The following is a 21,273-nucleotide window of genomic DNA, read 5'->3' as shown; positions in this document are numbered from 1 at the left end:
CATAATGCGAGTTCTAGTGATGAGGAGGATACAAATGAAACCGGTCCAACCATTTCGGTTACTCCTACACTAAGACGCTCGACTAGAGTGTCCAAACCTAATCCTAGGTATTCTCCATCAGCAAACTACTAGCTCTATACCGAGAATGGTGAACCCGAAAGTTACTTTGAGGCAAGGAAGACAAAAGAATCCATACAATGGGAGCTTGCCATGAAAGAAGAGATGGGGTCACTTGAGAAGAATAAAACTTGATCACTAGTGAAGTTACCTCATGATAAAAGGGCGTTGCAAATTAAATGGGTGTATCGAATCAAGAATGAGTTGGATGGTAAGAAAAGGTACAAGGCTCGTTTGGTGGTTAAAGGCTTTCAATAAAAGAAAGGAGTTGACTACCAAGAGATATTTTCACCAATGGTGAAGATGACTACTATTCGTTTGGTACTTTCTATGGTTGCATCCGAAGACTTACATCTAGAGCAACTAGATGTAAAGACCGCATTCTTGCATGGTGATCTTGTTGAAGAGATCTACATGAGGCAACCCGAGGGCTTTGAGGTAAAGGGTAAAGAGAAATGGGTTTGTAAGCTAAAGAAAAGTTTGTATGGATTGAAGCAAGCACCTCGGCAATGGTACTTGAAGTTTGATGATTTTATGAAGAAGATTGGTTTCTTAAGATGTGAAGCGGATCACTGTTGCTACTTGAAGAAACTCAAGTCTTCTTATATAATCTTATTGTTATATGTTGATGACATGTTACTTGCAGGTTCCAACATGTCCGAAATTAACAAGTTGAAGGGATTACTTTCTCGTGAATTCGAGATGAAAGATCTTGGTGGTGCTAGGCAAATACTTGGCATGAGTATTGTGCGTGATCGTGTGAAAAGTACTCTATACTTGTCTCAATCTAAATATATTGAGAAAGTAGTAGAGAGGTTTAATATGGAGAATTCAAAGGCTCGTTCTATGCCTTTGGGTAGCACGATTAAGTTATCAAAAAGTCAATCACCAAAGACGGTAAAAGACAAAATGGATATGGAAAAGGTTCCATATGCATCGGCCGTGGGTAGTATTATGTATGCCATGGTTTGTACAAGACCCGATATTGCTCAAGCAGAGGGAGTTGTAAGTCGTTCGTTATATGTCTAATCCGGGAAAAGAGCATTGAGAAGCGGTCAAATGGTTGCTTCGTTATTTGAAAGGTACTTCTAATATGGGATTGTGTTTCTCCAAAAACAATATCATACTTAGGGGTTATGCGGATGCTGATTTGGGTGGATGTGATGATTCGGGGAAAAGCACTACGGGTTATGTTTTCACAATAGGGAAGACGGCGGTTAGTTGGATGTCTCGACTACAAAAGAGTGTTGCTTTGTCAACTACCGAGGCCGAATATATGGCTATTGCAGAAGTTTCTAAAGAGCTTGTTTGGTTGAAGAACTTCTTACGTGAGTTGGGTAAAAGACAAGACTATTGCGTCTTGTATTGTGATAATCAAAGTGCAATACATCTTGGGAAGAATCCGGTGTTTCATAGTCGTACGAAACACATCAAGATAAGGTATCATTTTATTTGACAACATATAAATGATGGTACTTTATTATTGGAGAAAATCCTTGGTACGAAGAATCCTGCTGATATGTTTACTAAGGTTGTTACGACAGAGAAATTGAGGTTTTGCATTACCTCAATTGGTCTTCTAATGAATTGATGAGAGAAGACCCCAACTAGAGAATTAGAGAGTTAATGTTTCAATTCTAACAAGTAGTGTTAAAGACCTTGTATTGAAAGTCTGCTCATCCGAAGTATGTGTTGAGTGTGCGTGTCCCAAATGGAGTTTGGCGGTATAATGGTGGTTTAACGTTCTTGGTTAGATCGTTGATATTTTGGGTTGACGAAGATTGGGTTTGTTCAAAGTCTCCAAGTGGGAGATTGTTGGAGATATGGAGAACTTTAAACAATTAGAGGGAAGATTCCAGGAAACTCACACGAAGCTTCCACGAAGTTGTTAGGAAACTCACATGTAGCTTCCACGAAGCTGTCAGGAAACTCACATGTAGCCTCCATGAAGCTGTCAGAAAACTCACATGAAGCTTCAAGGAATTGTTTTTAGCTTACTCCTTAAACCATTCTATAAATAGACCCTCTTGTAACTCATTGTAAACACACCACAAATATTCAGTAAATACATTCTCTAGTTGGTCCGTGGACTAAAGCAATCACAACGATTGCATATAACCACGTTATCTCTTGTGTCGATTTACATTTCTTGCATTTATAATCTTTCGTTCATTAAGTGGGTTAGTAATCTTGTAGAATTACTATCGGTGAGTGATCATGTTGAATCACTTGCGTTGTTTTGGGTCCTAATATCCTTACACTTTGCGCCCAAACCTTCCTACTCTACCAATCCGATGCAAGTACACCTCGTAATCAGGCTCAGAAGGAGATTCATGTCTTACGGGAAGATCATAATTAACAACCAAGTTAACCTGCAGTGATTAATGTTGGAGTATGATACAAATTCAAAGCGAGCGGAAGCATTTTTAAAACTTTACAAAATCATACTCTTCCACGAATCATTGTACAAAACTTTAGTAAACAAAACAAATTAACGAAACTGAACAAGAGAAGATTAGAATACAACCTTTGTAGCCCTTTTGAAGATCGAATTTGAAAACCCAAAGAAGAGTTCCTCTAAACGGTAGACTCCCAAAGTTCCAACCTTGATTTAATCTATACCTTCTACTTAACGGATCTTTTCTTTTCCTTATTTCCACCAAAACCCTAACCTAATTATAAAGTATTTTGGTTTCTTGAAAATGAGAAAGAGAAATAGCATTTTGTATGTGTGTTTTTGTATCTCAAGTTACATATATATTTTCAATACCAAGACTTGGTATTATATAGAATAAAATTGATACATATAATACAAATATAAAGATTTGGAAAGATTTTAAAAGATTTGCAAAATCAAATCTTTATATAAAATAAGATTTACAAATCAAATCAAATCTTATTTATATCAAATCAAATCTTATATATTATATAAAATATGATTATAGTACAAATCATTATATTAAATAAGATTTACAAATCAAATCAAATCTTATTTATATCAAATCAAATCTTATATATTATATAAAATATGATTATAGTACAAATCTTTATATAAAATAAGATTTACAAATCAAATCAAATCTTATTTATATCAAATCAAATCTTATATATTTAGATTTGTAAGTATATGTACACACATAAAAAAAACTTACTTAATTTATTAAACCATTAACTAATGATTAATAAATTAATTTCCGATTAGAAGGTATATCAAACAATTTACGATTGGCCTTTGTGTGTGACCGAATAGGATAAATGGACTTTTATTATTTAATGTCATGGGCATATCTTCGGAATATATGTACTACGGTCAAACCACGATCGAACCGTAGCTAACCCGAGAACATATTTCTAACAGACTCCCACTTGCACTGACATTAATAATATTGGCCTGTCTTAAAAGACACACCGTGTGTAACAACTAGTCTGCTACGTTACACTCCTATATTTTGATTTATATCAGTCATCCTTTTGTTCAAGATATCTATATGAACGTGTGACATGGTTAAGTGTCAATCATCATCATTCAAGATTATGTTTCCCGATAGAGATTTGTGGTGATCAAATAGACTGCTATTGCATCAATTCAGTCGTAGCATGGCCATGCATTTAATGCAGCACAAATCAACGAGGGGCCCAGAGATATCGCTTCAACTTGCTATGATAAGAAGGAACAAATTGCTTCAACTATATAGACATCCACCACATACCATATTGTACCTGATATGCACCCTTATGACTGGCATTTAAGCACAGCGTTAAATACAGGTCAAAGTAGAATATAGTTTGTGTCAGGATTCCTCATACATATCCACTCTAGGATAAATGATATTGCCATCTTAGAGCTTACTTGTGACTTAAAACCATGAAGTAATGTCTAAGTGTGGTCATTCCAGAACCTTGAATCAATTATCAAGTTCCTCATGAATGTAGTTTCATATAAGCCTATATTACTACACTTCATAGCAGCCTTAATTCAATTCTCTCTTCCTTAGAGAATGATCGACTGTGGAAGTTTATGAAATAATATTCATTGAAAGTTAAAAAATGCAAAATGAAACATGGCAATATACAATGAAATGATCGCATTGTGCGTATAATATAATCTCAATATATTAATCATCAGATCAATTGCAACATATATTATTGCCCAATGTTTAAAGTTTCAAACTTAACATAATAAATACAATCAAACTTTATCATCGATGACACGAATGCCAATAGACATGCTATGAGCATCATGCTTAGTCTGTGGCAAAGGCTTGGTGAAAGGATCAGCCAAGTTCTTAGTCGTGTCTACTCTACTTAATAATATGTCATTTTCTGCTACAAGTTGACGGATGTAATGGTACTTTCTGAGTATGTGCCGTGTGCACTTTTGTGACCTCGGTTCTTGAGCCAAGACAATCGCACTCACATTGTCGCAGAAAATCTCAACAGGATCATGGATTGTAGGAACCACTCCTAGATCCCCGATGAATTTCTTTATCCACATGGCCTCTTTAGCAGCTTCATTTACCGCTATATACTCGGCTTCTGTCGTAGAATCAGCAATAGTACTTTGCTTACCACTTCTCCACGCGACTGCTCCACCGTTCAACATAAATACAAATCCCGATTGTGAAGAGCAATCATCTCTATCTGATTGGAAACTAGCGTCAGAGTATCCTTTGACGCTCAGCTCGCCATTCCCACCATAGACCAAGAACATCTCTTTAGTCCTCCTAAGATACTTTAGAATGTTCTTGACTGCTATCCAATGAGCTTCACCAGGATTGGCCTGATAACGACTAGTCATGCTTAGTGCATACGACATGTCAGGCCTAGTGCATATCATCGCATACATGATCGATCCTATAGCTGAAGCATATGGAGTCTGACTCATGGTAGCCGATTCCAAGTCAGAATTAGAACATTGAGACTTGCTCAATATCATTCCAGGGTTCATAGGAACGCACCCTTTCTTAGAGTTATGCATACCGAATTTATTCAGTATCTTATCTATATATGCACTTTGGTTTAGCCTAATTAATCTCCTTGACCTATCTCGATAGATCTTTATACCCAAAATATATGATGCATCTCCTATGTCTTTCATGGAGAAACATTTCCCTAGCCAAGCTTTGACATCTTTCAATGTTGGGATATCATTTCCCATGAGTAATATGTCATCGACATATAGTACAAGGAAGACTACAAAACTCCCACTAGACCTAACATAGACACATGGCTCATCTTCGCCTCTAATAAAACCAAATTCTTCGATCTTCTCATTAAAGCAAAGATTCCAGGTACGAGAAGCTTGTTTAAGTCCATAAATGGACCTTTGAAGCTTGCACACACTATTAGGATACTTAGGATGTACATAACCCTCAGGTTGTGTCATAAACACATTCTCTGTTAGTTTACCATTAAGGAAAGCTGTTTTTACATCCATTTGCCATATTTCATAGTCATAAAATGCAGCTATGGCAAGAAGTATTCTAATAGATTTCAACATAGCTACTGGTGAAAAAGTTTCATCATAGTCTACACCATATTGTTGCGTGTAACCCTTAGCCACCAGTCTGGCTTTGAATGTGTGTACATTTCCATCCATATCGGTCTTCTTCTTGAAGACCCACTTACACCCAATGGTTTTAATACCTGGTATATGATCAATCAAGGTCTAGACTTGATTATCATGCATGGATTGGATCTCGTTGTCCATAGCCTCCTTCCATTTGGCAGACTCAGGGCCTGTTATCGCTTCCTGATAGGTAATAGGTTCATCAGAATCTATATTTTCATCATCACCCTCAAATATGTGTAAACTATATTTCTTTGGTGTTTGACGAACTCTATCAGATCTACGTATGGGTGGTGGCTGTAGGTCAGTTTCTCTCTCAACAGCAGGTTCGTCGACCTCTTGAGGAGAATCGGTTCCAATATCGGTTTCCATGTCGGTTGATTCTTGAATTTCTTCAAGGTCTATTTTGCTCCCACTGGTTACTTTTGATATGAAATCCTTTTCAAGGAAGACTCCCTTTCGAGACACAAAGACTTTGTTCTCAGTAGGGTTGTAAAACAAATATCCAAAAGAATCAGTCGGGTAACCAACAAATAAACACTTTTCAGATCTGGGTTCAAGTTTATTTTGAGCTTCACGACGAACGTAAGCCTCACAACCCCAGATTCTTAGATATGAGAGAGACACAGTTTTACCATGCAATATCTCATAAGGTGTTTTGGAAACTTTCATGGTTGGGATGAGGTTAAGGATCCTTGCGGCAGTTTGTAGGGCGTAACCCCAAAAACTGATTGGAAGTATTGTGCGGCTCATCATGGATCGAACCATATCAAGTAATGTTCGATTCCTCCTTTCAGCCACACCATTATGTTGTGGTGTTCTAGGAGGAGCTAATTGTGAGATTATCCCACAACCCCGTAGATGATCACGAAATTCATCATTAAGATATTCACCACCTCTATCAGATCAGAGAATCTTAATTCTTTTGTTCAGTTGATTTTCTACTTCGTTTTGGTATGCCTTGAACACTCCAAAAGTTTCAGACTTTTGTTTAATTAAATAAACATAGCCATATCTACTGAAGTCATCAGTAAATGTAATAAAGTATCGTTCCTGGTGTCTAGTAGGCGATCTGAACGGACCGCACACATCAGTGTGTACCAACCCCAACAGATCCTTTGCCCGTTCACAGTTTCCTGTGAAAGGTGCCTTTGTCATTTTTCCTGATAAGCAAGATTCGCATTCATCATACGATATTATATTAAATGATTCTAGAATTCCATCTGACTGGAGTTTGGCTATGCGTTTCTTGTTTATGTGGCCTAAACGACAATGCCATAGATACGTTTTATCCAAAACATCTTTGGATGAATCAACATTGTAGATTGAACTATCATTTAGCTTTGCTGTGGTTTCTAAGATGCCTTTACAAGGACTGGCCTTGAAATAAAACATCTCATTTTTGTGAACAAGTATTGATCCATTATCAAAACTAAAATTAAAACCATCATTAAATAAAGCATCAAAAGATATAATGTTTCTTGACATTTTGGCACTATAGCAAACATTAGATAAAACAATACATAAACCAGAATCAAAAGAAAGCTTGTATTCTCCAATCATGTCAACAGAGGCAACATTCTTATTCCCCATGATTAGATTAAGCTCCCCGGTCTTCAGCTTCCTACTTCTTGTGAGTCCCTGCACATTTGTACAAATGTGAGTACCACATCCTGTGTCCAATACCCAGGAATTAGAAATAGTAGTATTGTTTAGTTCAATCATGAACAAACCTGAAGGTACGGCGACTCCCTTAGCCCGTAGTTCATTAAGTTCCTTCAAGTACTTAGTACAATTGCGCCTCCAATGTCCTTTATCCCCACAATGAAAGCATATTGCTTCTTCAGGAGACTTGGTTTGCGGGATCTTTGAAGTAGGAGAGTTAGCAATGCCCTTAGGTTTAGGTTTGAAGTTGGACGTGCCAACCTTATCCTTGCCCTTGTTTTTGCCCTTTGTTTTGTTTTTCTTCTTCTTAATCCCACCTTCACGAATGGCTAGGATGGTAGTTGCGGGTTTAGCTTTGGCCATGTTAGCCTCAGCGGTTTTCAACATGCCATGGAGCTCCATGATTGTTTTCTCCATATTGTTCATATTATAGTTCATAATGAATCCTTCATATGCACTAGTCAGCGAGTTCAGGATAAAATCCGTTGCAAGCTCCTGACTTATGGAAAAACCAAGGCGCTCCAACCGGTCTATGTACCCTTTCATTTGTAGTACATGGACACTAACGCTACTTCCTGTTGCCATTTTGCAAGATACGAGAGCTTTCACGGTGTCAAACCTTTCTTGCTTTGCTTGTTGTTGGAACATGTCTTTGAGTTGGTTAAGCATGTCATACGACCCTAAGCACTCCTTGCCCTTTTGGAGCTCCGGAGACATAGTCGCCAACATCAAGCATGCTACCTCATTAGACTCGGAACGACGTTTTTCAAACTCGTCCCTAGCCGCTTGAGTAGCTCTCGATCCGGGTTCTGCCGGTAAGGGTTCCTCAATTGCCCTGATCTTTCCTTCCATCCTAAGAGCAATTCTTAGGTTGCGAAGCCAGTCCATGTAGTTCAAGCCCGTAAGCTTGTCCTTTTCGAGGAGCCCTTTAAGGCAGAAATTAGTGATTGATGACGGAGTAGGATTTATGTTTATTGCAGACATCTATCATATTTTTAAAGTAAGTTGTATTAGTTAGTTTGATATGTTTAATCCTTGTTAAGATAATTACCCAAGTGTGTTCAATATTCAAACAATTATAATTAACAAGGCTAAGATCCATATTTCACTTATGGTAACGACGGGTTTACCGCGGATCGCCAATCATAAGCTATTTAGGTAGGTAACTATATTACCAATTTCATCTATTATGAAATTCTTAGGTTCTGCGGGATTTAGTGATAATCAATTATTTCACTTGGCATGTTTAATCCCTTCTACGCTAATCCTTCCTCGTGGTGGGTTTGCCACAAACCACGATTTCAGATTGTAAACCGTCTGTGATAGATACACGTGAAATCCGGCCCAAGACTCTCGGGTATCGCGAAATTCACCTCACCCTTCACAACACCTAATTAAAGTCCGGCCCAAGACTCTCGGGTATCGCGAACTCTAACAGGTAGAAGGTTCGGATGTGTGTACTACTCATGGGTAGCGTAAAGTTTACATTTAAAACGGGGTTTTGTTTTCTTTTAGCAAAAGTAGTTTATTCCATTTTAAAACATTTGCTAATTATGTATTGCGTGTTGCGTTTGTTAAACTAATTTTAACCAAATCATTTTAAGTGATTATTGTCTTTTGTTTCTATACTGATTTTCTAGCTAGCATGGCATAGACAAATAAGAACACAATAATAATCATGACACGCAATTATCGGTAGTATGCCTCGAGTCCTATGCGTTTTTCCGGTGAGCCAACACACGGAAAAACTTGGTCATCTCCATTATATGCTCGGATGGGCCGCCTTGTGAACATCGTCTTCTTGATTTCAATCTTGGTTGCATTATCTTACATAATAATTATTCTATTTTCTATACTATTACAAATATAATATAAATAGAAAGACGACATGCAAGTCGTTTAATAAATTATTACATTCATCCCGAATAAATAATAAATAGAATCATACAACCAAACATCCACACAAGGGTCTTATAGAGGCAATTACTACCGAATGCAACAACAATTACATACATAACAAATGGAGTGCCAAACATCCATTTTCATGAAACATGTTTTGATAAGGATTGATTTAAACAACACTTAATGGCACATAACAAATATCAATCCTTGTTTACATAACTTATGTATGTAAACCCACTTCATATTTTGTAAGTATGGTTTTCATGCCAAAACCATCCAAACAAACATATTAAGTGAATTAAAACATGTTGGAGATTTATCCACTTTAACAAAGCATAAAGTCTAAAATTAACAATTTTAATTTTCTCATTTCATGTAAAACATGAATATAATTTATGTACTTTATTTTCCTAAACTTTGAATCACTTTTAGTCAACATGCAAGTTACCTTATCAAATTTTCGGATTTTGACAGATTCATGCATGCAACTTCAGATGGTCATATCTTACTCATTTCTAGTCCGTTTTCGATGATTTTTTTTTCAAATTTAAGTTCTTTCAGTTAGCTTTCAAATGCAATTGGTCTCATACAATAATATTGAGTTTAAAGCCCCGTAACAGTCCATGAAAGACGGACTGTCCAAGCTGGAAAAATTTCTTAAATGAAAAAAAATGAGTTTAACCAATTTTACATTTTTCCAAAATCCAAGATTCAAATTAGTATTTAGGAAACATAAAACATAAATCATGATACTTGTTTTGCATGTTTGTTATGCATGATCATCTCCAAGAATCATGCACAACGCATCCATCAAAACTAAATATCATAAGAAAAGTTTGCTAAAACTTGTACAAGATGGCTCTGATACCACTGTTGGAGTATGATACAAATTCAAAGCGAGCGGAAGCATTTTTAAAACTTTACAAAATCATACTCTTCCACGGATCATTGTACAAAACTTTAGTAAACAAAACAAATTAACGAAACTGAACAAGAGAAGATTAGAATACAACCTTTGTAGCCCTTTTGAAGATCGAATTTGAAAACCCAAAGAACAGTTCCTCTAAACGGTAGACACCCAAAGTTCCAACCTTGCTTCGATCTATACCTTCTACTTAACGGATCTTTTCTTTTCCTTATTTCCACCAAAACCCGAACCCAATTATAAAGTATTTTGGTTACTTGAAAATGAGAAAGAGAAATAGCATTTTGTATGTGTGTTTTTGTATCTCAGGTTACATATATATTTTCAATACCAAGACTTGGTATTATATAGAATAAAATTGATACATATAATACAAATATAAAGATTTGGAAAGATTTTAAAAGATTTGCAAAATCAAATCTTTATATAAAATAAGATTTACAAATCAAATCAAATCTTATTTATATCAAATCAAATCTTATATATTATATAAAATATGATTATAGTACAAATCATTATATAAAATAAGATTTACAAATCAAATCAAATCTTATTTATATCAAATCAAATCTTATATATTATATAAAATATGATTATAGTACAAATCTTTATATAAAATAAGATTTACAAATCAAATCAAATCTTATTTATATCAAATCAAATCTTATATATTTAGATTTGTAAGTATATGTACACACATAAAAAAAACTTACTTAATTTATTAAACCATTAACTAATGATTAATAAATTAATTTCCGATTAGAAGGTATATCAAACAATTTACGATTGGCCTTTGTGTGTGACCGAATAGGATAAATGGACTTTTATTATTTAATGTCATTGGCATATCTTCGGAATATATGTACCACGGTCAAACCACGATCGAACCGTAGCCAACCCGAGAACATATTTCTAACAATTAACAAGAGAGAAGGGGAATACATATACATACATACTTGCAAAAAAACTAAAAGAAAAAAAATGGAGACAAAAGTAAGAGATATAAACCTCAGTTTGATCAAACCCTCAGCAAGAAGATCAGTCGATATTAGAACGTGAGTATAACCTTCTTTAAATTCCTTAATGATCTTATCTCTATCTTTGTCTGTAAGAGATCCTTGAATAGTAGTTACCTCGAGCCCATACTTAACAAGTGCGCCATGCAACATACCAGCACTATTTCGTGTGCGAACAAATATGATTGTTTGCTTTACAGCTTCTCCTATATCAAATATATTGTCTTTAATAAGCATAATCTTTGACAGCTCATCAGGTACCCTCACTTTATACTGTTTGATAGAATCCAAAGACAAGTCTTCTTTGTTTACGTACAACTGATTGTATTCATTTACAAAAAGCTCGTTCACAAATCACAACCTTTGCAACAAAAGCCTTCACAGTGTCGTTAAAGGTTGCAGAAAACAGTAGCACCTGGGCATAATTTCTTCATCGTTAGGAATTTCAAATTGACTGCTATTAGGATGATTAGGTAGCCTTAACATATTAATTAGTTTACTTGATATTGTGGCACCACGCCACCACGTGATGTTTATGTGGCATTCACAGGTTTTTTATGGGCAGTCACCACATGACATTTCATGATGACATAATGTGCCATCTGGACGCCACATGTGCGTTATGTCATCATGAAAATGCCATATTGATGCTACATAATCTGTTTTCTAAGTATCAAGAAACATGGATCAGTACAAGATTCATCACGTGTATTTATTAACAGTCGGTTTGGGTTGTGTATGCTCTCAAAAGGGTCAAATGAAAAAAACAGCTGATGATAGCAGGGACAATTTAAACCTGGCAGTTGGGGCTCCATTTGACTATATCCTTCATTATCCTAACAGTGTTATCTCTAAAGCCACTCTGTACCAAAAAGAAATTGATGAATATTCACCACCAACAACAAAGCAGATCATAACTATAACTAATAACTATAAGTATAAACAAAAAGAAGACATAACAGAGATTCAGTGAAGAAATTATATAGCAGAATTTCACCTTAATAAAAACAAGGCACAAAATATGAAAAATCTGAATCAAAATATTACCTCAGAGCACCTGTGACTCGCCTCATCAAACACAAGAATCTTCATATAAGCTGTGCCAAGTTTCTTAGCTGCAATCCATTTATTAACCGTACCAGTTGTGCCAATAACAACTTGTGCTGTCACCGGTGCTCTCTTGAATACTGAAATAGGATTCTCTCTATCCGCAATGGCCAACTCTGAAGTTATGCCTGTAAACTTTCCCATCTTCTTTAACACTTCCATATTCTGCAACATACAGCTATCATAAGATCAAAACGCCTTAAAAGACAAGAAAAGTATAACCACAAAATGCTATTTTTCAATTTAGTAATAGGGGCCTTAAGAAATAACACAATCAAGTACTCCGTAATAAATATACAAACCATCTATCAGAAATGTAACGTTATATATATTCCAAAAAGTAAAGGATTACAAAAATGAGAGTTTAGACCATTGGCACCCTCCCAAGACTGTTAGGAAGAGGGGATCGCCTGGACGTTGGGAGATATAAATTTGAGAGAAAAACAACTCTATTACTCACAAGAATAGATTTACAGAGTATTACAAAACTCTTACAAAAAAACTCTCAAACTCACACACACTCTCTAGGTTGTGATTACACTTCTCTGAGTGATTTGGGATGATTTACAATTGAGGTTTGCACCTCTATTTATAGTAAAAATTCTATGGCGGTGGAAGGGTGTGAACGGAGATGGTGGGCGGCCGTCATCGTGTTCATCTTTGCTTCTTCTACATGGTGTTCAAAGAAGGCTACTTTGAACATCTAGAAGGTGAGCTTCTAGATTGTAGGCTGGAAACTTTCAATTCTCCCCCTCCAGCCGAATCCACGAACATTCCAGTTATGTCTCTGCATAACTCCAACTTCTCTCGAGTCACCACCTTTGTTAACATATCCGCAGGATTCTCCTTTGTATGGATCTTCACTAGTCTCAACAGTTGTCGATTAATTACCTCGCGTATCCAATGATAGAGAATATCAATATGTTTTGTACGGGAATGGTACATGGAGTTCTTGCTCAAATCTAGAGCACTCTGACTGTCATAATGTACCTTGTACTCCTTTTGCTTGATTCCAAATTCTTGGAGATAACGCTTTAACCACAACATTTCTTTTCCAGCTTCTGCGGCAGCAATATACTTTGCTTCAGTTGTGGATAATGCAACACACCTCTGTAGTCTTGACTGCCATGAAACAGCTCCCCCTACAAAAGTGTAAATGAATCCTGAAGTAGATTTCTTACTATCAGGATCTCCGGCCATATCCGCATCTGTATAGCCTTCCAAGATTGGATCAGCTCCCCCGTAACAAAGACATAGATTCTTTGTACCTTTAAGATATCTGAGAATCCATTTTACTGCATCCCAATGCTCTTTCCCGGGGTTCGAGAGAAAACGACTCACCGTTCCCACTGCATGAGCAATATCGGGCCTTGTACACACCATCGCATACATCAAACTTCCAACTGCTGAGGAATATGGTACTGACGACATCTCCCCGATCTCTTCCTTGGATGAGGGACAAGAACTCTTGCTTAACTTGAAATGGTTAGCTAATGGAATGCTAACAGGTTTGGCATTGTTCATATTGAAACGTGAAAGCACTCGTTCAATATACTTCTCCTGAGATAGCCATAACCTTTTATTCTTCCTATCTCGGGTTATCTGCATTCCCAAAATCTGTTGAGCCTGTCCTAAGTCTTTCATGTCAAAAGACTTAGAGAGTTCCTTCTTCAGCTGGTTGATCTTCGTTACGTCTTTTCCTACGATCAAAATATCGTCTACATAAAGTAGAAGAGCAACGAAATCTCCTTCAGAAAACTTCTGAATGTAGACACACACATCTGCTGCAGTTTTCTTGTACCCGTGACTCACCATGCACGAGTCAAACTTCTTGTACCACTGCCTAGGTGCCTGCTTTAAACCGTACAAACTTTTCTTCAGCTTGTTTACGAGATTATCTCCTGAAACCTCAAAACCTTCTGGCTGCTCCATGTAAATTTCTTCATGTAAATCTCCATGAAGAAAAGCTGTCTTTACATCCATCTGTTCAAGCTCCAAGTTCATACTTGCGACCAATCCAAGTATGACTCTAATTGAAGTCATCTTGACTACTGGTGAAAATATCTCGTCAAAATCAATCCCTTTCTTCTGTTGGAATCCTTTGACTACAAGTCATGCTTTGTATTTCACCACTTTTCCACTACCATCCTTTTTCAGTTTGAACACCCATTTATTTTTCAGTGCCTTCTTCCCGCGTGGAAGTTCTACAATCTCATAAGTTTGATTTTTCTGCAGAGAATCCATCTCATCCTGCATTGCGAGCAACCATTTTTCTTTATCCTTATGAGTTACTGCTTCATGAAAACTCTCCGGTTCTCCATCTTCAGTAAGTAGAAGGTACTCGGATTCTGGATATCTACTCGATGGAATCCGACCTCGTTCAGATCTACGAACTTCTGGAACATTCTGAGGAGATCCACCATCATCTTGACCTTGTGATGGTGCTGGAACATCTGGCAGATGGGGTTGTGGCTCCCCCTGCTCAGCACCGTTATTTTCCTCATTATCTTCTACTTCTGGCATTTCTTCTTGCACTGAAAATTCATTTCTCATGAATGATTCCGTTGTTGCCTCTGGCACCTGAGCAGCAACATTTGACTTCTGAGATATTGTGGGCTTTTCAATATCTTCTATTGTCTGGCTTTCATGGAACACCACGTCCCTACTTCTGATCACCTTTTTCTCCTTTGGATCCCATAATCTGTATCCAAATTCTTCATCTCCATAGCCTATGAATATGCATGGAGTGGTCCTTGCATCCAGCTTCTGCCTGAGCTCCTTGGATACATGTGCGTACGCCAAACATCCAAATACTCTTAAGTGAGAGTATGATGGATCCTTTCCAGACCAAAGTTTCTCCGGAACTTCAAAATTCAGTGGTACTGATGGAGATCGGTTGATCAAATAACAAGCGGCTCTGACTGCTTCACCCCAGAATGGCTTTGGCAGCTTAGCCATACTGAGCATGCTCCGAACACGTTCCATGATTGTTCGGTTCATTCTTTCTGCTATACCATTATGTTGAGGGGTACGTGGGACCGTCTTCTCATGTCGAATGCCATATGATCTGCAATAGGCATCGAACTGTCTGGAACCGTCGTTGTCGGATCGAAGACACTTTAACTTCTTTCCTGTCTCACATTCTACCATGACATGGAACTGTTTGAAGTAATCGAACACCTGGTCCTTCGTCCGTAAGAAATATACCCACATCTTTCGAGAAGTATCATCGATAAACGTCAGAAAGTATCGATTGCCGCCAATTGATTCAACCTCCAAGGGACCGCAAACATCAGAGTGTACCAGACTGAGTAACTCTGATTTTTTCATTGAAGAGGAATTAAACGAGACTCTATGCTGCTTACCAAACAGACAATGATTGCAAGAATCTAGTGCAGCATCCTTGTTTACATTGATAAGCTTCTTCTTTATTAGGGTAGACAACCCTTTCTCACTCATGTGACCGAGTCTCTGGTGCCATAAATTTTGTGAAGCCTCCTTTTCTGCAACATTAATACTGTCTGTGCAGATCTTCACATGAGTCTTGTAAAGTGTGCCACAAATGTGTCCCCGAGCGAATATCATAGCGCCTCTTGACAATTTCCATGTGCCTCTACTGAAATGACTATCATAGCCCTGTTTATCGAGAGCTACTCCGGAAAGTAAATTCAGCCGAAGATCTGGCACATGGCGGACATCCTTCAAAGTGATTGTGCTCCCGGAACTTGTCTTTATCCTGACATCTCCAATTCCGACAATCTCAGCGGAACTGGAATTTCCCATCTTCACAGCTCCAAAGTCTCCAGCTTTGTATGTTGTGAAGTATTCCTTGTATGGAGTCACGTGGTAGGAAGCTGCAGTATCTACCACCCATTCTGTGTCTTCTCGTGAGACGTGAAGGCATGTCTCATCATGGGTTGAACAATAAGCTACATCACCTGTGATAGCAACTAATGTTTCTCCACCCTTATTCTTCGGCTGTGAACTGCTTTGACCTTGTTCCTCTTTTAATCTATAGCAGTTCTTCTTCATATGTCCCTCTAATCTACAATGATGGCATTTATATGTTGGTTTTCTGCCATCAGCTGACCTGCCCCTGCTCTTGCTTCTGCCTCTCCATTTATTTTTGCTACTCATTCGCTGTCTCCCCCGATTCTCTGTGACAAAGGCATGGGTCTGATCTGTGCCCATGTCCTTTCTCCTTGCCTCTTCACTGAATAGGGCATCCTTGACCATTGACATGGTAAGTTTGCCATTCGGTGCTGAGTTGCTGAGTGTTACTACCAGCGTTTCCCAACTATCGGGAAGGGAACTAAGTAGCAGTAGCGCCTGAACTTCATCGCCAAGCGGCATCTCTACAGACGATAACTGGTTGACCAAGTTCTGAAACTCACTGGTATGCTCGGCAACTGAAGTTCCACTTTTGAGCTTCATGTTGACTAAACGCCTCATTAGCAGGGCTTTATTCCGAGCAGTCTTGGCCTGATACATGTCCTCCAACTTTTTCCAGAGGACATATGCGTCTGTTTCTTGTGCAACATGGTGGAAGACACTATGATCAATCCATTGACGGATCTGACCAATAGTTTTTCGGTTTAATTTCTTCTACTCTTTATCTTTGGCAGAATCAGGGTTTATACCCTTCAATTCAATAGGATCGAACAAATCCTTACAGCTGAGGAGATCTTCCATCCGAGGTTTCCACAGCGTGTAGTTTGTTGCTGTGAGCATAATCATAGCTCCGGAAGATGATGTTGACTCTTCTTTGGACATTATCACCTTAAAAATAATTTTTCAACACAAACGGGGTTGAATTGTAGAAAACAGAGATCACCGTTACGTCCGGAACGGTTGAAAATGGTGGAATAGACACTTCGCGGCTTAAATTCCACTTACGGGGCAAAATTATAATTTTTATAAACTTCAGGGACCAAAAAAATGAAATTCTGAAAATTTCAGGGACCAAATTGTAAAATTTCAGAATTGCTACAGTACCGCTACAGTACTGCTACAGTAACTTGCTACAGTGCCGCGGCTGCTACAGTGAATTGCTGCAGTGATCGTCTTCTCCGGCGAAAATTCCGGCACCGGTCGTCTCCTCCGGCGAGATTTCGGCGAGTTGACCAAACTTTGACCGCGTTTTCTGGGCTCGTTATAACTCCGTTTAAGTCACCGTTTTTTGCGTTGGACTCGGTTCGACGAGACGAACCCAATGGTATACTCAAAATTGGATTTTAAGAAAACTTCAGAAAACCCAAAACTCGACCAACGTCTCTAACCAAGCTCTTGATACCACTTGTTAGGAAGAGGGGATCGCCTGGACGTTGGGAGATATAAATTTGAGAGAAAAACAACTCTATTACTCACAAGAATAGATTTACAGAGTATTACAAAACTCTTACAAAAAAACTCTCAAACTCACACACACTCTCTAGGTTGTGATTACACTTCTCTGAGTGATTTGGGATGATTTACAATTGAGGTTTGCACCTCTATTTATAGTAAAAATTCTATGGCGGTGGAAGGGTGTGAACGGAGATGGTGGGCGGCCGTCATCGTGTTCATCTTTGCTTCTTCTACATGGTGTTCAAAGAAGGCTACTTTGAACATCTAGAAGGTGAGCTTCTAGATTGTAGGCTGGAAATTTTCAAAGACATGTCCCTGGAAGAGTTGAAACCAAAGGCTAACAAAACACGCATTGACTCAAAACATGCTTTGAGTCATATACTTTGTAAACTAACTATCTAAACTATTTTATGAACATCTGTTACACAGGAATTAAAACTGATTGAATCCTTGGTGACCACAAGGTAAACTTTTGGAAGCTCATGAAGTGTGATTGCACCCAATAAAAATAAGAACCTTCTTTCCATGCATGCTTTGCAACATACAATGCGTATAACAACACTTCAACTTGTATTGTATAACACCACATCAAATAATATGTAGCAAGATACCATAACAATAGTAATTGGCAGCATAGTAAAACCACTTTACTATGCATATACGACTTGCAGCAAGAAAATAGATATAGACTTTCAGCCCTGTTATGTATTGAGCTATTCTTTTGTATGGAATGTCTAACTATATGTGACAGTCACTAGTGAACAGACCGAATCATAATTATGAGAATAGTGGACACCGTCATAAATTCGATCAGTCGCAACTTCGATCATCCATAACTATCATTGTATGTTCAAATTAGGAAGTAAAACAATCATAAATAGCTTCCATCCGAGCTTCACAGCATAGTTTATAATGATGCATAAAAGCTCGATCGGACCAATATTTTTTATTCTAGTGCGCTTATTAGTACGATAATCGTGTCACAATTCCATCTTCCACAATCAATCGAATCTATTACTAATTGAAGAGCATTAAATGACCTGCATTGCCAATTCTCTGGTTGGGCATATACAAAGTGCCTGAGGAGCATCTAGCTTTGGTTCAACACGACTCAGCATACCAAGAACAAAACAAGTAGTCTTCCCGGACCCATTATGTGCCTGAGCAATCAATCCCTTAAATGGTGGTGTCATAATCATCGGTAAACTTATTGATTGGATCTTACTCGGCCTCTCAAATTTCATCTCAATATATAATCCCTTCAACAACTCATGTGAAATATTCAAGTCTTCAAACCTCATAGCAGATGTATATGGTGTATCTCCAGCAGTAACCTAAGCCAAAATTAAGACCAAAACCCTAACTCAATCACATACGTTACAAAAGCTTATATAATAACAGGACACGATATATACAAAAACTAAATTACAGAACCCTAACTCAAACACAAATGTTACAAAAGCTTAGATAATAAAAGAACACAATATAAAAAAAATAAAAAAAATAAAAAATAAAAAAAATCATGCCGTATGTTACAAAACTAAATTACAGAACCCTAACTCAATCACATTGTAAATATAAAGGAATGAGAGAATGTGTACAGCTTGAACGTTGGAATCATAAGGAACATAGTTGTTTAGATTATTACTGGACCCTCCGGTTGAGAGAGAATCGAGTTTCATTGTAGTGACTGAAGAAGAGGTTATAGCTGTTGGAACACGGGTCCTTTAACTCACAAATATGTAATGAATAAATTAAGGGAACAAAGTTTGATATTAAAGATATAAGGAAACTCTCGGTGGACAGAAAGAAAAAGGTAAAAAACTTCACTGCCACACATGAATATGAAGATTACAAGCACTTAAATACTAAAAATAAATAACAAAAACTACCAAGTGTACACCCATGTACACCCATGTTACACCTAAAAATCGTTACACCACCTTCTCACGTGCATCATTAGAATCGGTCAACCCAAATATGTATTCTACCTAATAAACGTACACTATCACCTAGATATTAACTGTTTAATTCAAACTAACACATAAAATTAATTCTAACTCACCAATTAAGTTTTAATATACATAAACAAAATATTAGACAAACTTAGCATATAAACTAATTAACCCAACAATCACCTCCTAATTAGTTTTTCCCGCTACACGTTCACCACACTTTTATGTAACATATACCGCGGCTTTTCCGGACACGTTCAACACCATCTCGACTCACCCGAACCCCTGACCTCTTCCCCAGTCACGTCCACAGTCAACTTGGTTTGAACTGTTCAACACAATCTCGACTGTTCCCGGACACCCGACCTCTTCTCCGGCCACGTCCATAGTCATCCCGGTTTGAACTTCCAAAGCCACTATGCATACAGCCGTGTGTCTTCTCCTCTTTTTGACCTGACAATTTCCCCTTTTAACAGACTTGTTCCAAGAGTCTTTTACACCACCCAAGAAATCAAACCTTGGCCACGGGCTATCCCGATTTCTTGTCCCCGGTTAGTCTCTTTTCGTGAAACTCTTACACCACCCAAGAAAACAAACTCACCTGGTCATAACGAATTCTTGTCCCGGTTCAGTTTCATCCCACGAACAATATAACCGTAGTTGAAGCCGAACCTTAGCTCTTGATACTAATTGTTGGAACGCGGGTCCTTTAACTCACAAATATGTAATGAATAAATTAAGGGAACAAAGTTTGATATTAAAGATATAAGGAAACTCTCGGTGGACAGAAAGAAAAAGGTATAAAACTTCACTGCCGCACATGAATATGAAGATTACAAGCACTTAAATACTAAAAATAAATAACAAAAACTACCAAGTGTACACCCATGTACGCCCATGTTACACCTAAAAATCGTTACACCACCTTCTCACGTGCATCATTAGAATCGGTCAACCCAAATATGTATTCTACCTAATAAACGTACACTATCACCTAGATATTAACTGTTTAATTCAAACTAACACATAAAATTAATTCTAACTCACCAATTAAGTTTTAATATACATAAACAAAATATTAGACAAACTTAGCATATAAACTAATTAACCCAACAATAGCCATGTCAGTGACACCGTTGTCGTCGGCGGCGGCCATTATAGGATACGCGGGTAAGTTCATTGATTCGTGATCGGGGGTTATGAAGTTTAAACTTGGCGTAAGATTTAAGCAGGAGGATGGTTTTTAATGAAAATCCTAAACAGGGTCATTGTTTATTACTATATTTATTTATTTATATTTATTATTTATATTTTTAATTATTTATTTAATATGATATTTTTGTAGTCATGGATATGATATTTTTTGTTTCTACACAACACCAGGAAATGATCCGTAAAATCACGGGTTTGTTTAAACGAAACGATTTAATGACATATTTTAGTTATTAAGTTAATGTAAATGCTAAAGTCATTTATTTTAATGACCCGTTTGACTAAGAAACTTGTCGTTGTTTTTACAAATATATAGAGACATGTATTTTCGCATACATATGTAACGTAATTAATTTCGTAAAAAGAATCCATATTTGAATATTAATAATATAATGATTATAATTATAATTATATTAAAAGTATATAATAATAATAAAATTCGCTTAAAATTGAGTATTT

At 37.2% G+C, this 21,273-nt stretch overlaps 1 protein-coding gene across 1 annotated transcript; it reads right to left on the bottom strand.

Annotated features, from left to right (window-relative positions):
• Positions 1 to 2,372: 2,372 nt before the first annotated feature.
• On the bottom strand, positions 2,373 to 20,758 carry LOC139855275 (DEAD-box ATP-dependent RNA helicase 38-like). The gene is made up of 9 exons (XM_071844511.1): positions 20,717 to 20,758; positions 19,880 to 20,055; positions 19,249 to 19,372; positions 18,688 to 18,981; positions 12,242 to 12,466; positions 11,991 to 12,056; positions 11,187 to 11,512; positions 3,838 to 3,856; positions 2,373 to 2,489 (listed from the first exon to the last, which is right to left on the bottom strand). The coding sequence occupies exons 1-9, from the start codon at positions 20,756 to 20,758 to the stop codon at positions 2,373 to 2,375; spliced, it is 1,389 nt and encodes a 462-aa protein (XP_071700612.1).
• Between the last annotated feature and the right edge of the window lie 515 nt (positions 20,759 to 21,273).

This window comes from Rutidosis leptorrhynchoides, chromosome 6 (assembly GCF_046630445.1).
Source record: "Rutidosis leptorrhynchoides isolate AG116_Rl617_1_P2 chromosome 6, CSIRO_AGI_Rlap_v1, whole genome shotgun sequence".
Classification (NCBI taxonomy): Eukaryota; Viridiplantae; Streptophyta; class Magnoliopsida; order Asterales; family Asteraceae; genus Rutidosis; species Rutidosis leptorrhynchoides.
This window is presented reverse-complemented; position numbering and strand designations above follow the sequence as displayed.

Bases quoted from the DNA above. Each gene is read 5' to 3' on its own strand.
- LOC139855275 (XM_071844511.1), bottom strand. From the start codon at position 20,758: ATGGCCGCCGCCGACGACAACGGTGTCACTGACATGGCTATT. The intron at 20,056-20,716 runs GTTGGGTTAATT...GGAAATTGTCAG, and splicing joins GTGTCACTGACATGGCTATT to GTCAAAAAGAGGAGAAGACA. The intron at 18,982-19,248 runs GTACACATTCTC...ATTTTGGCTTAG, and splicing joins ATGATTCCAACGTTCAAGCT to GTTACTGCTGGAGATACACC.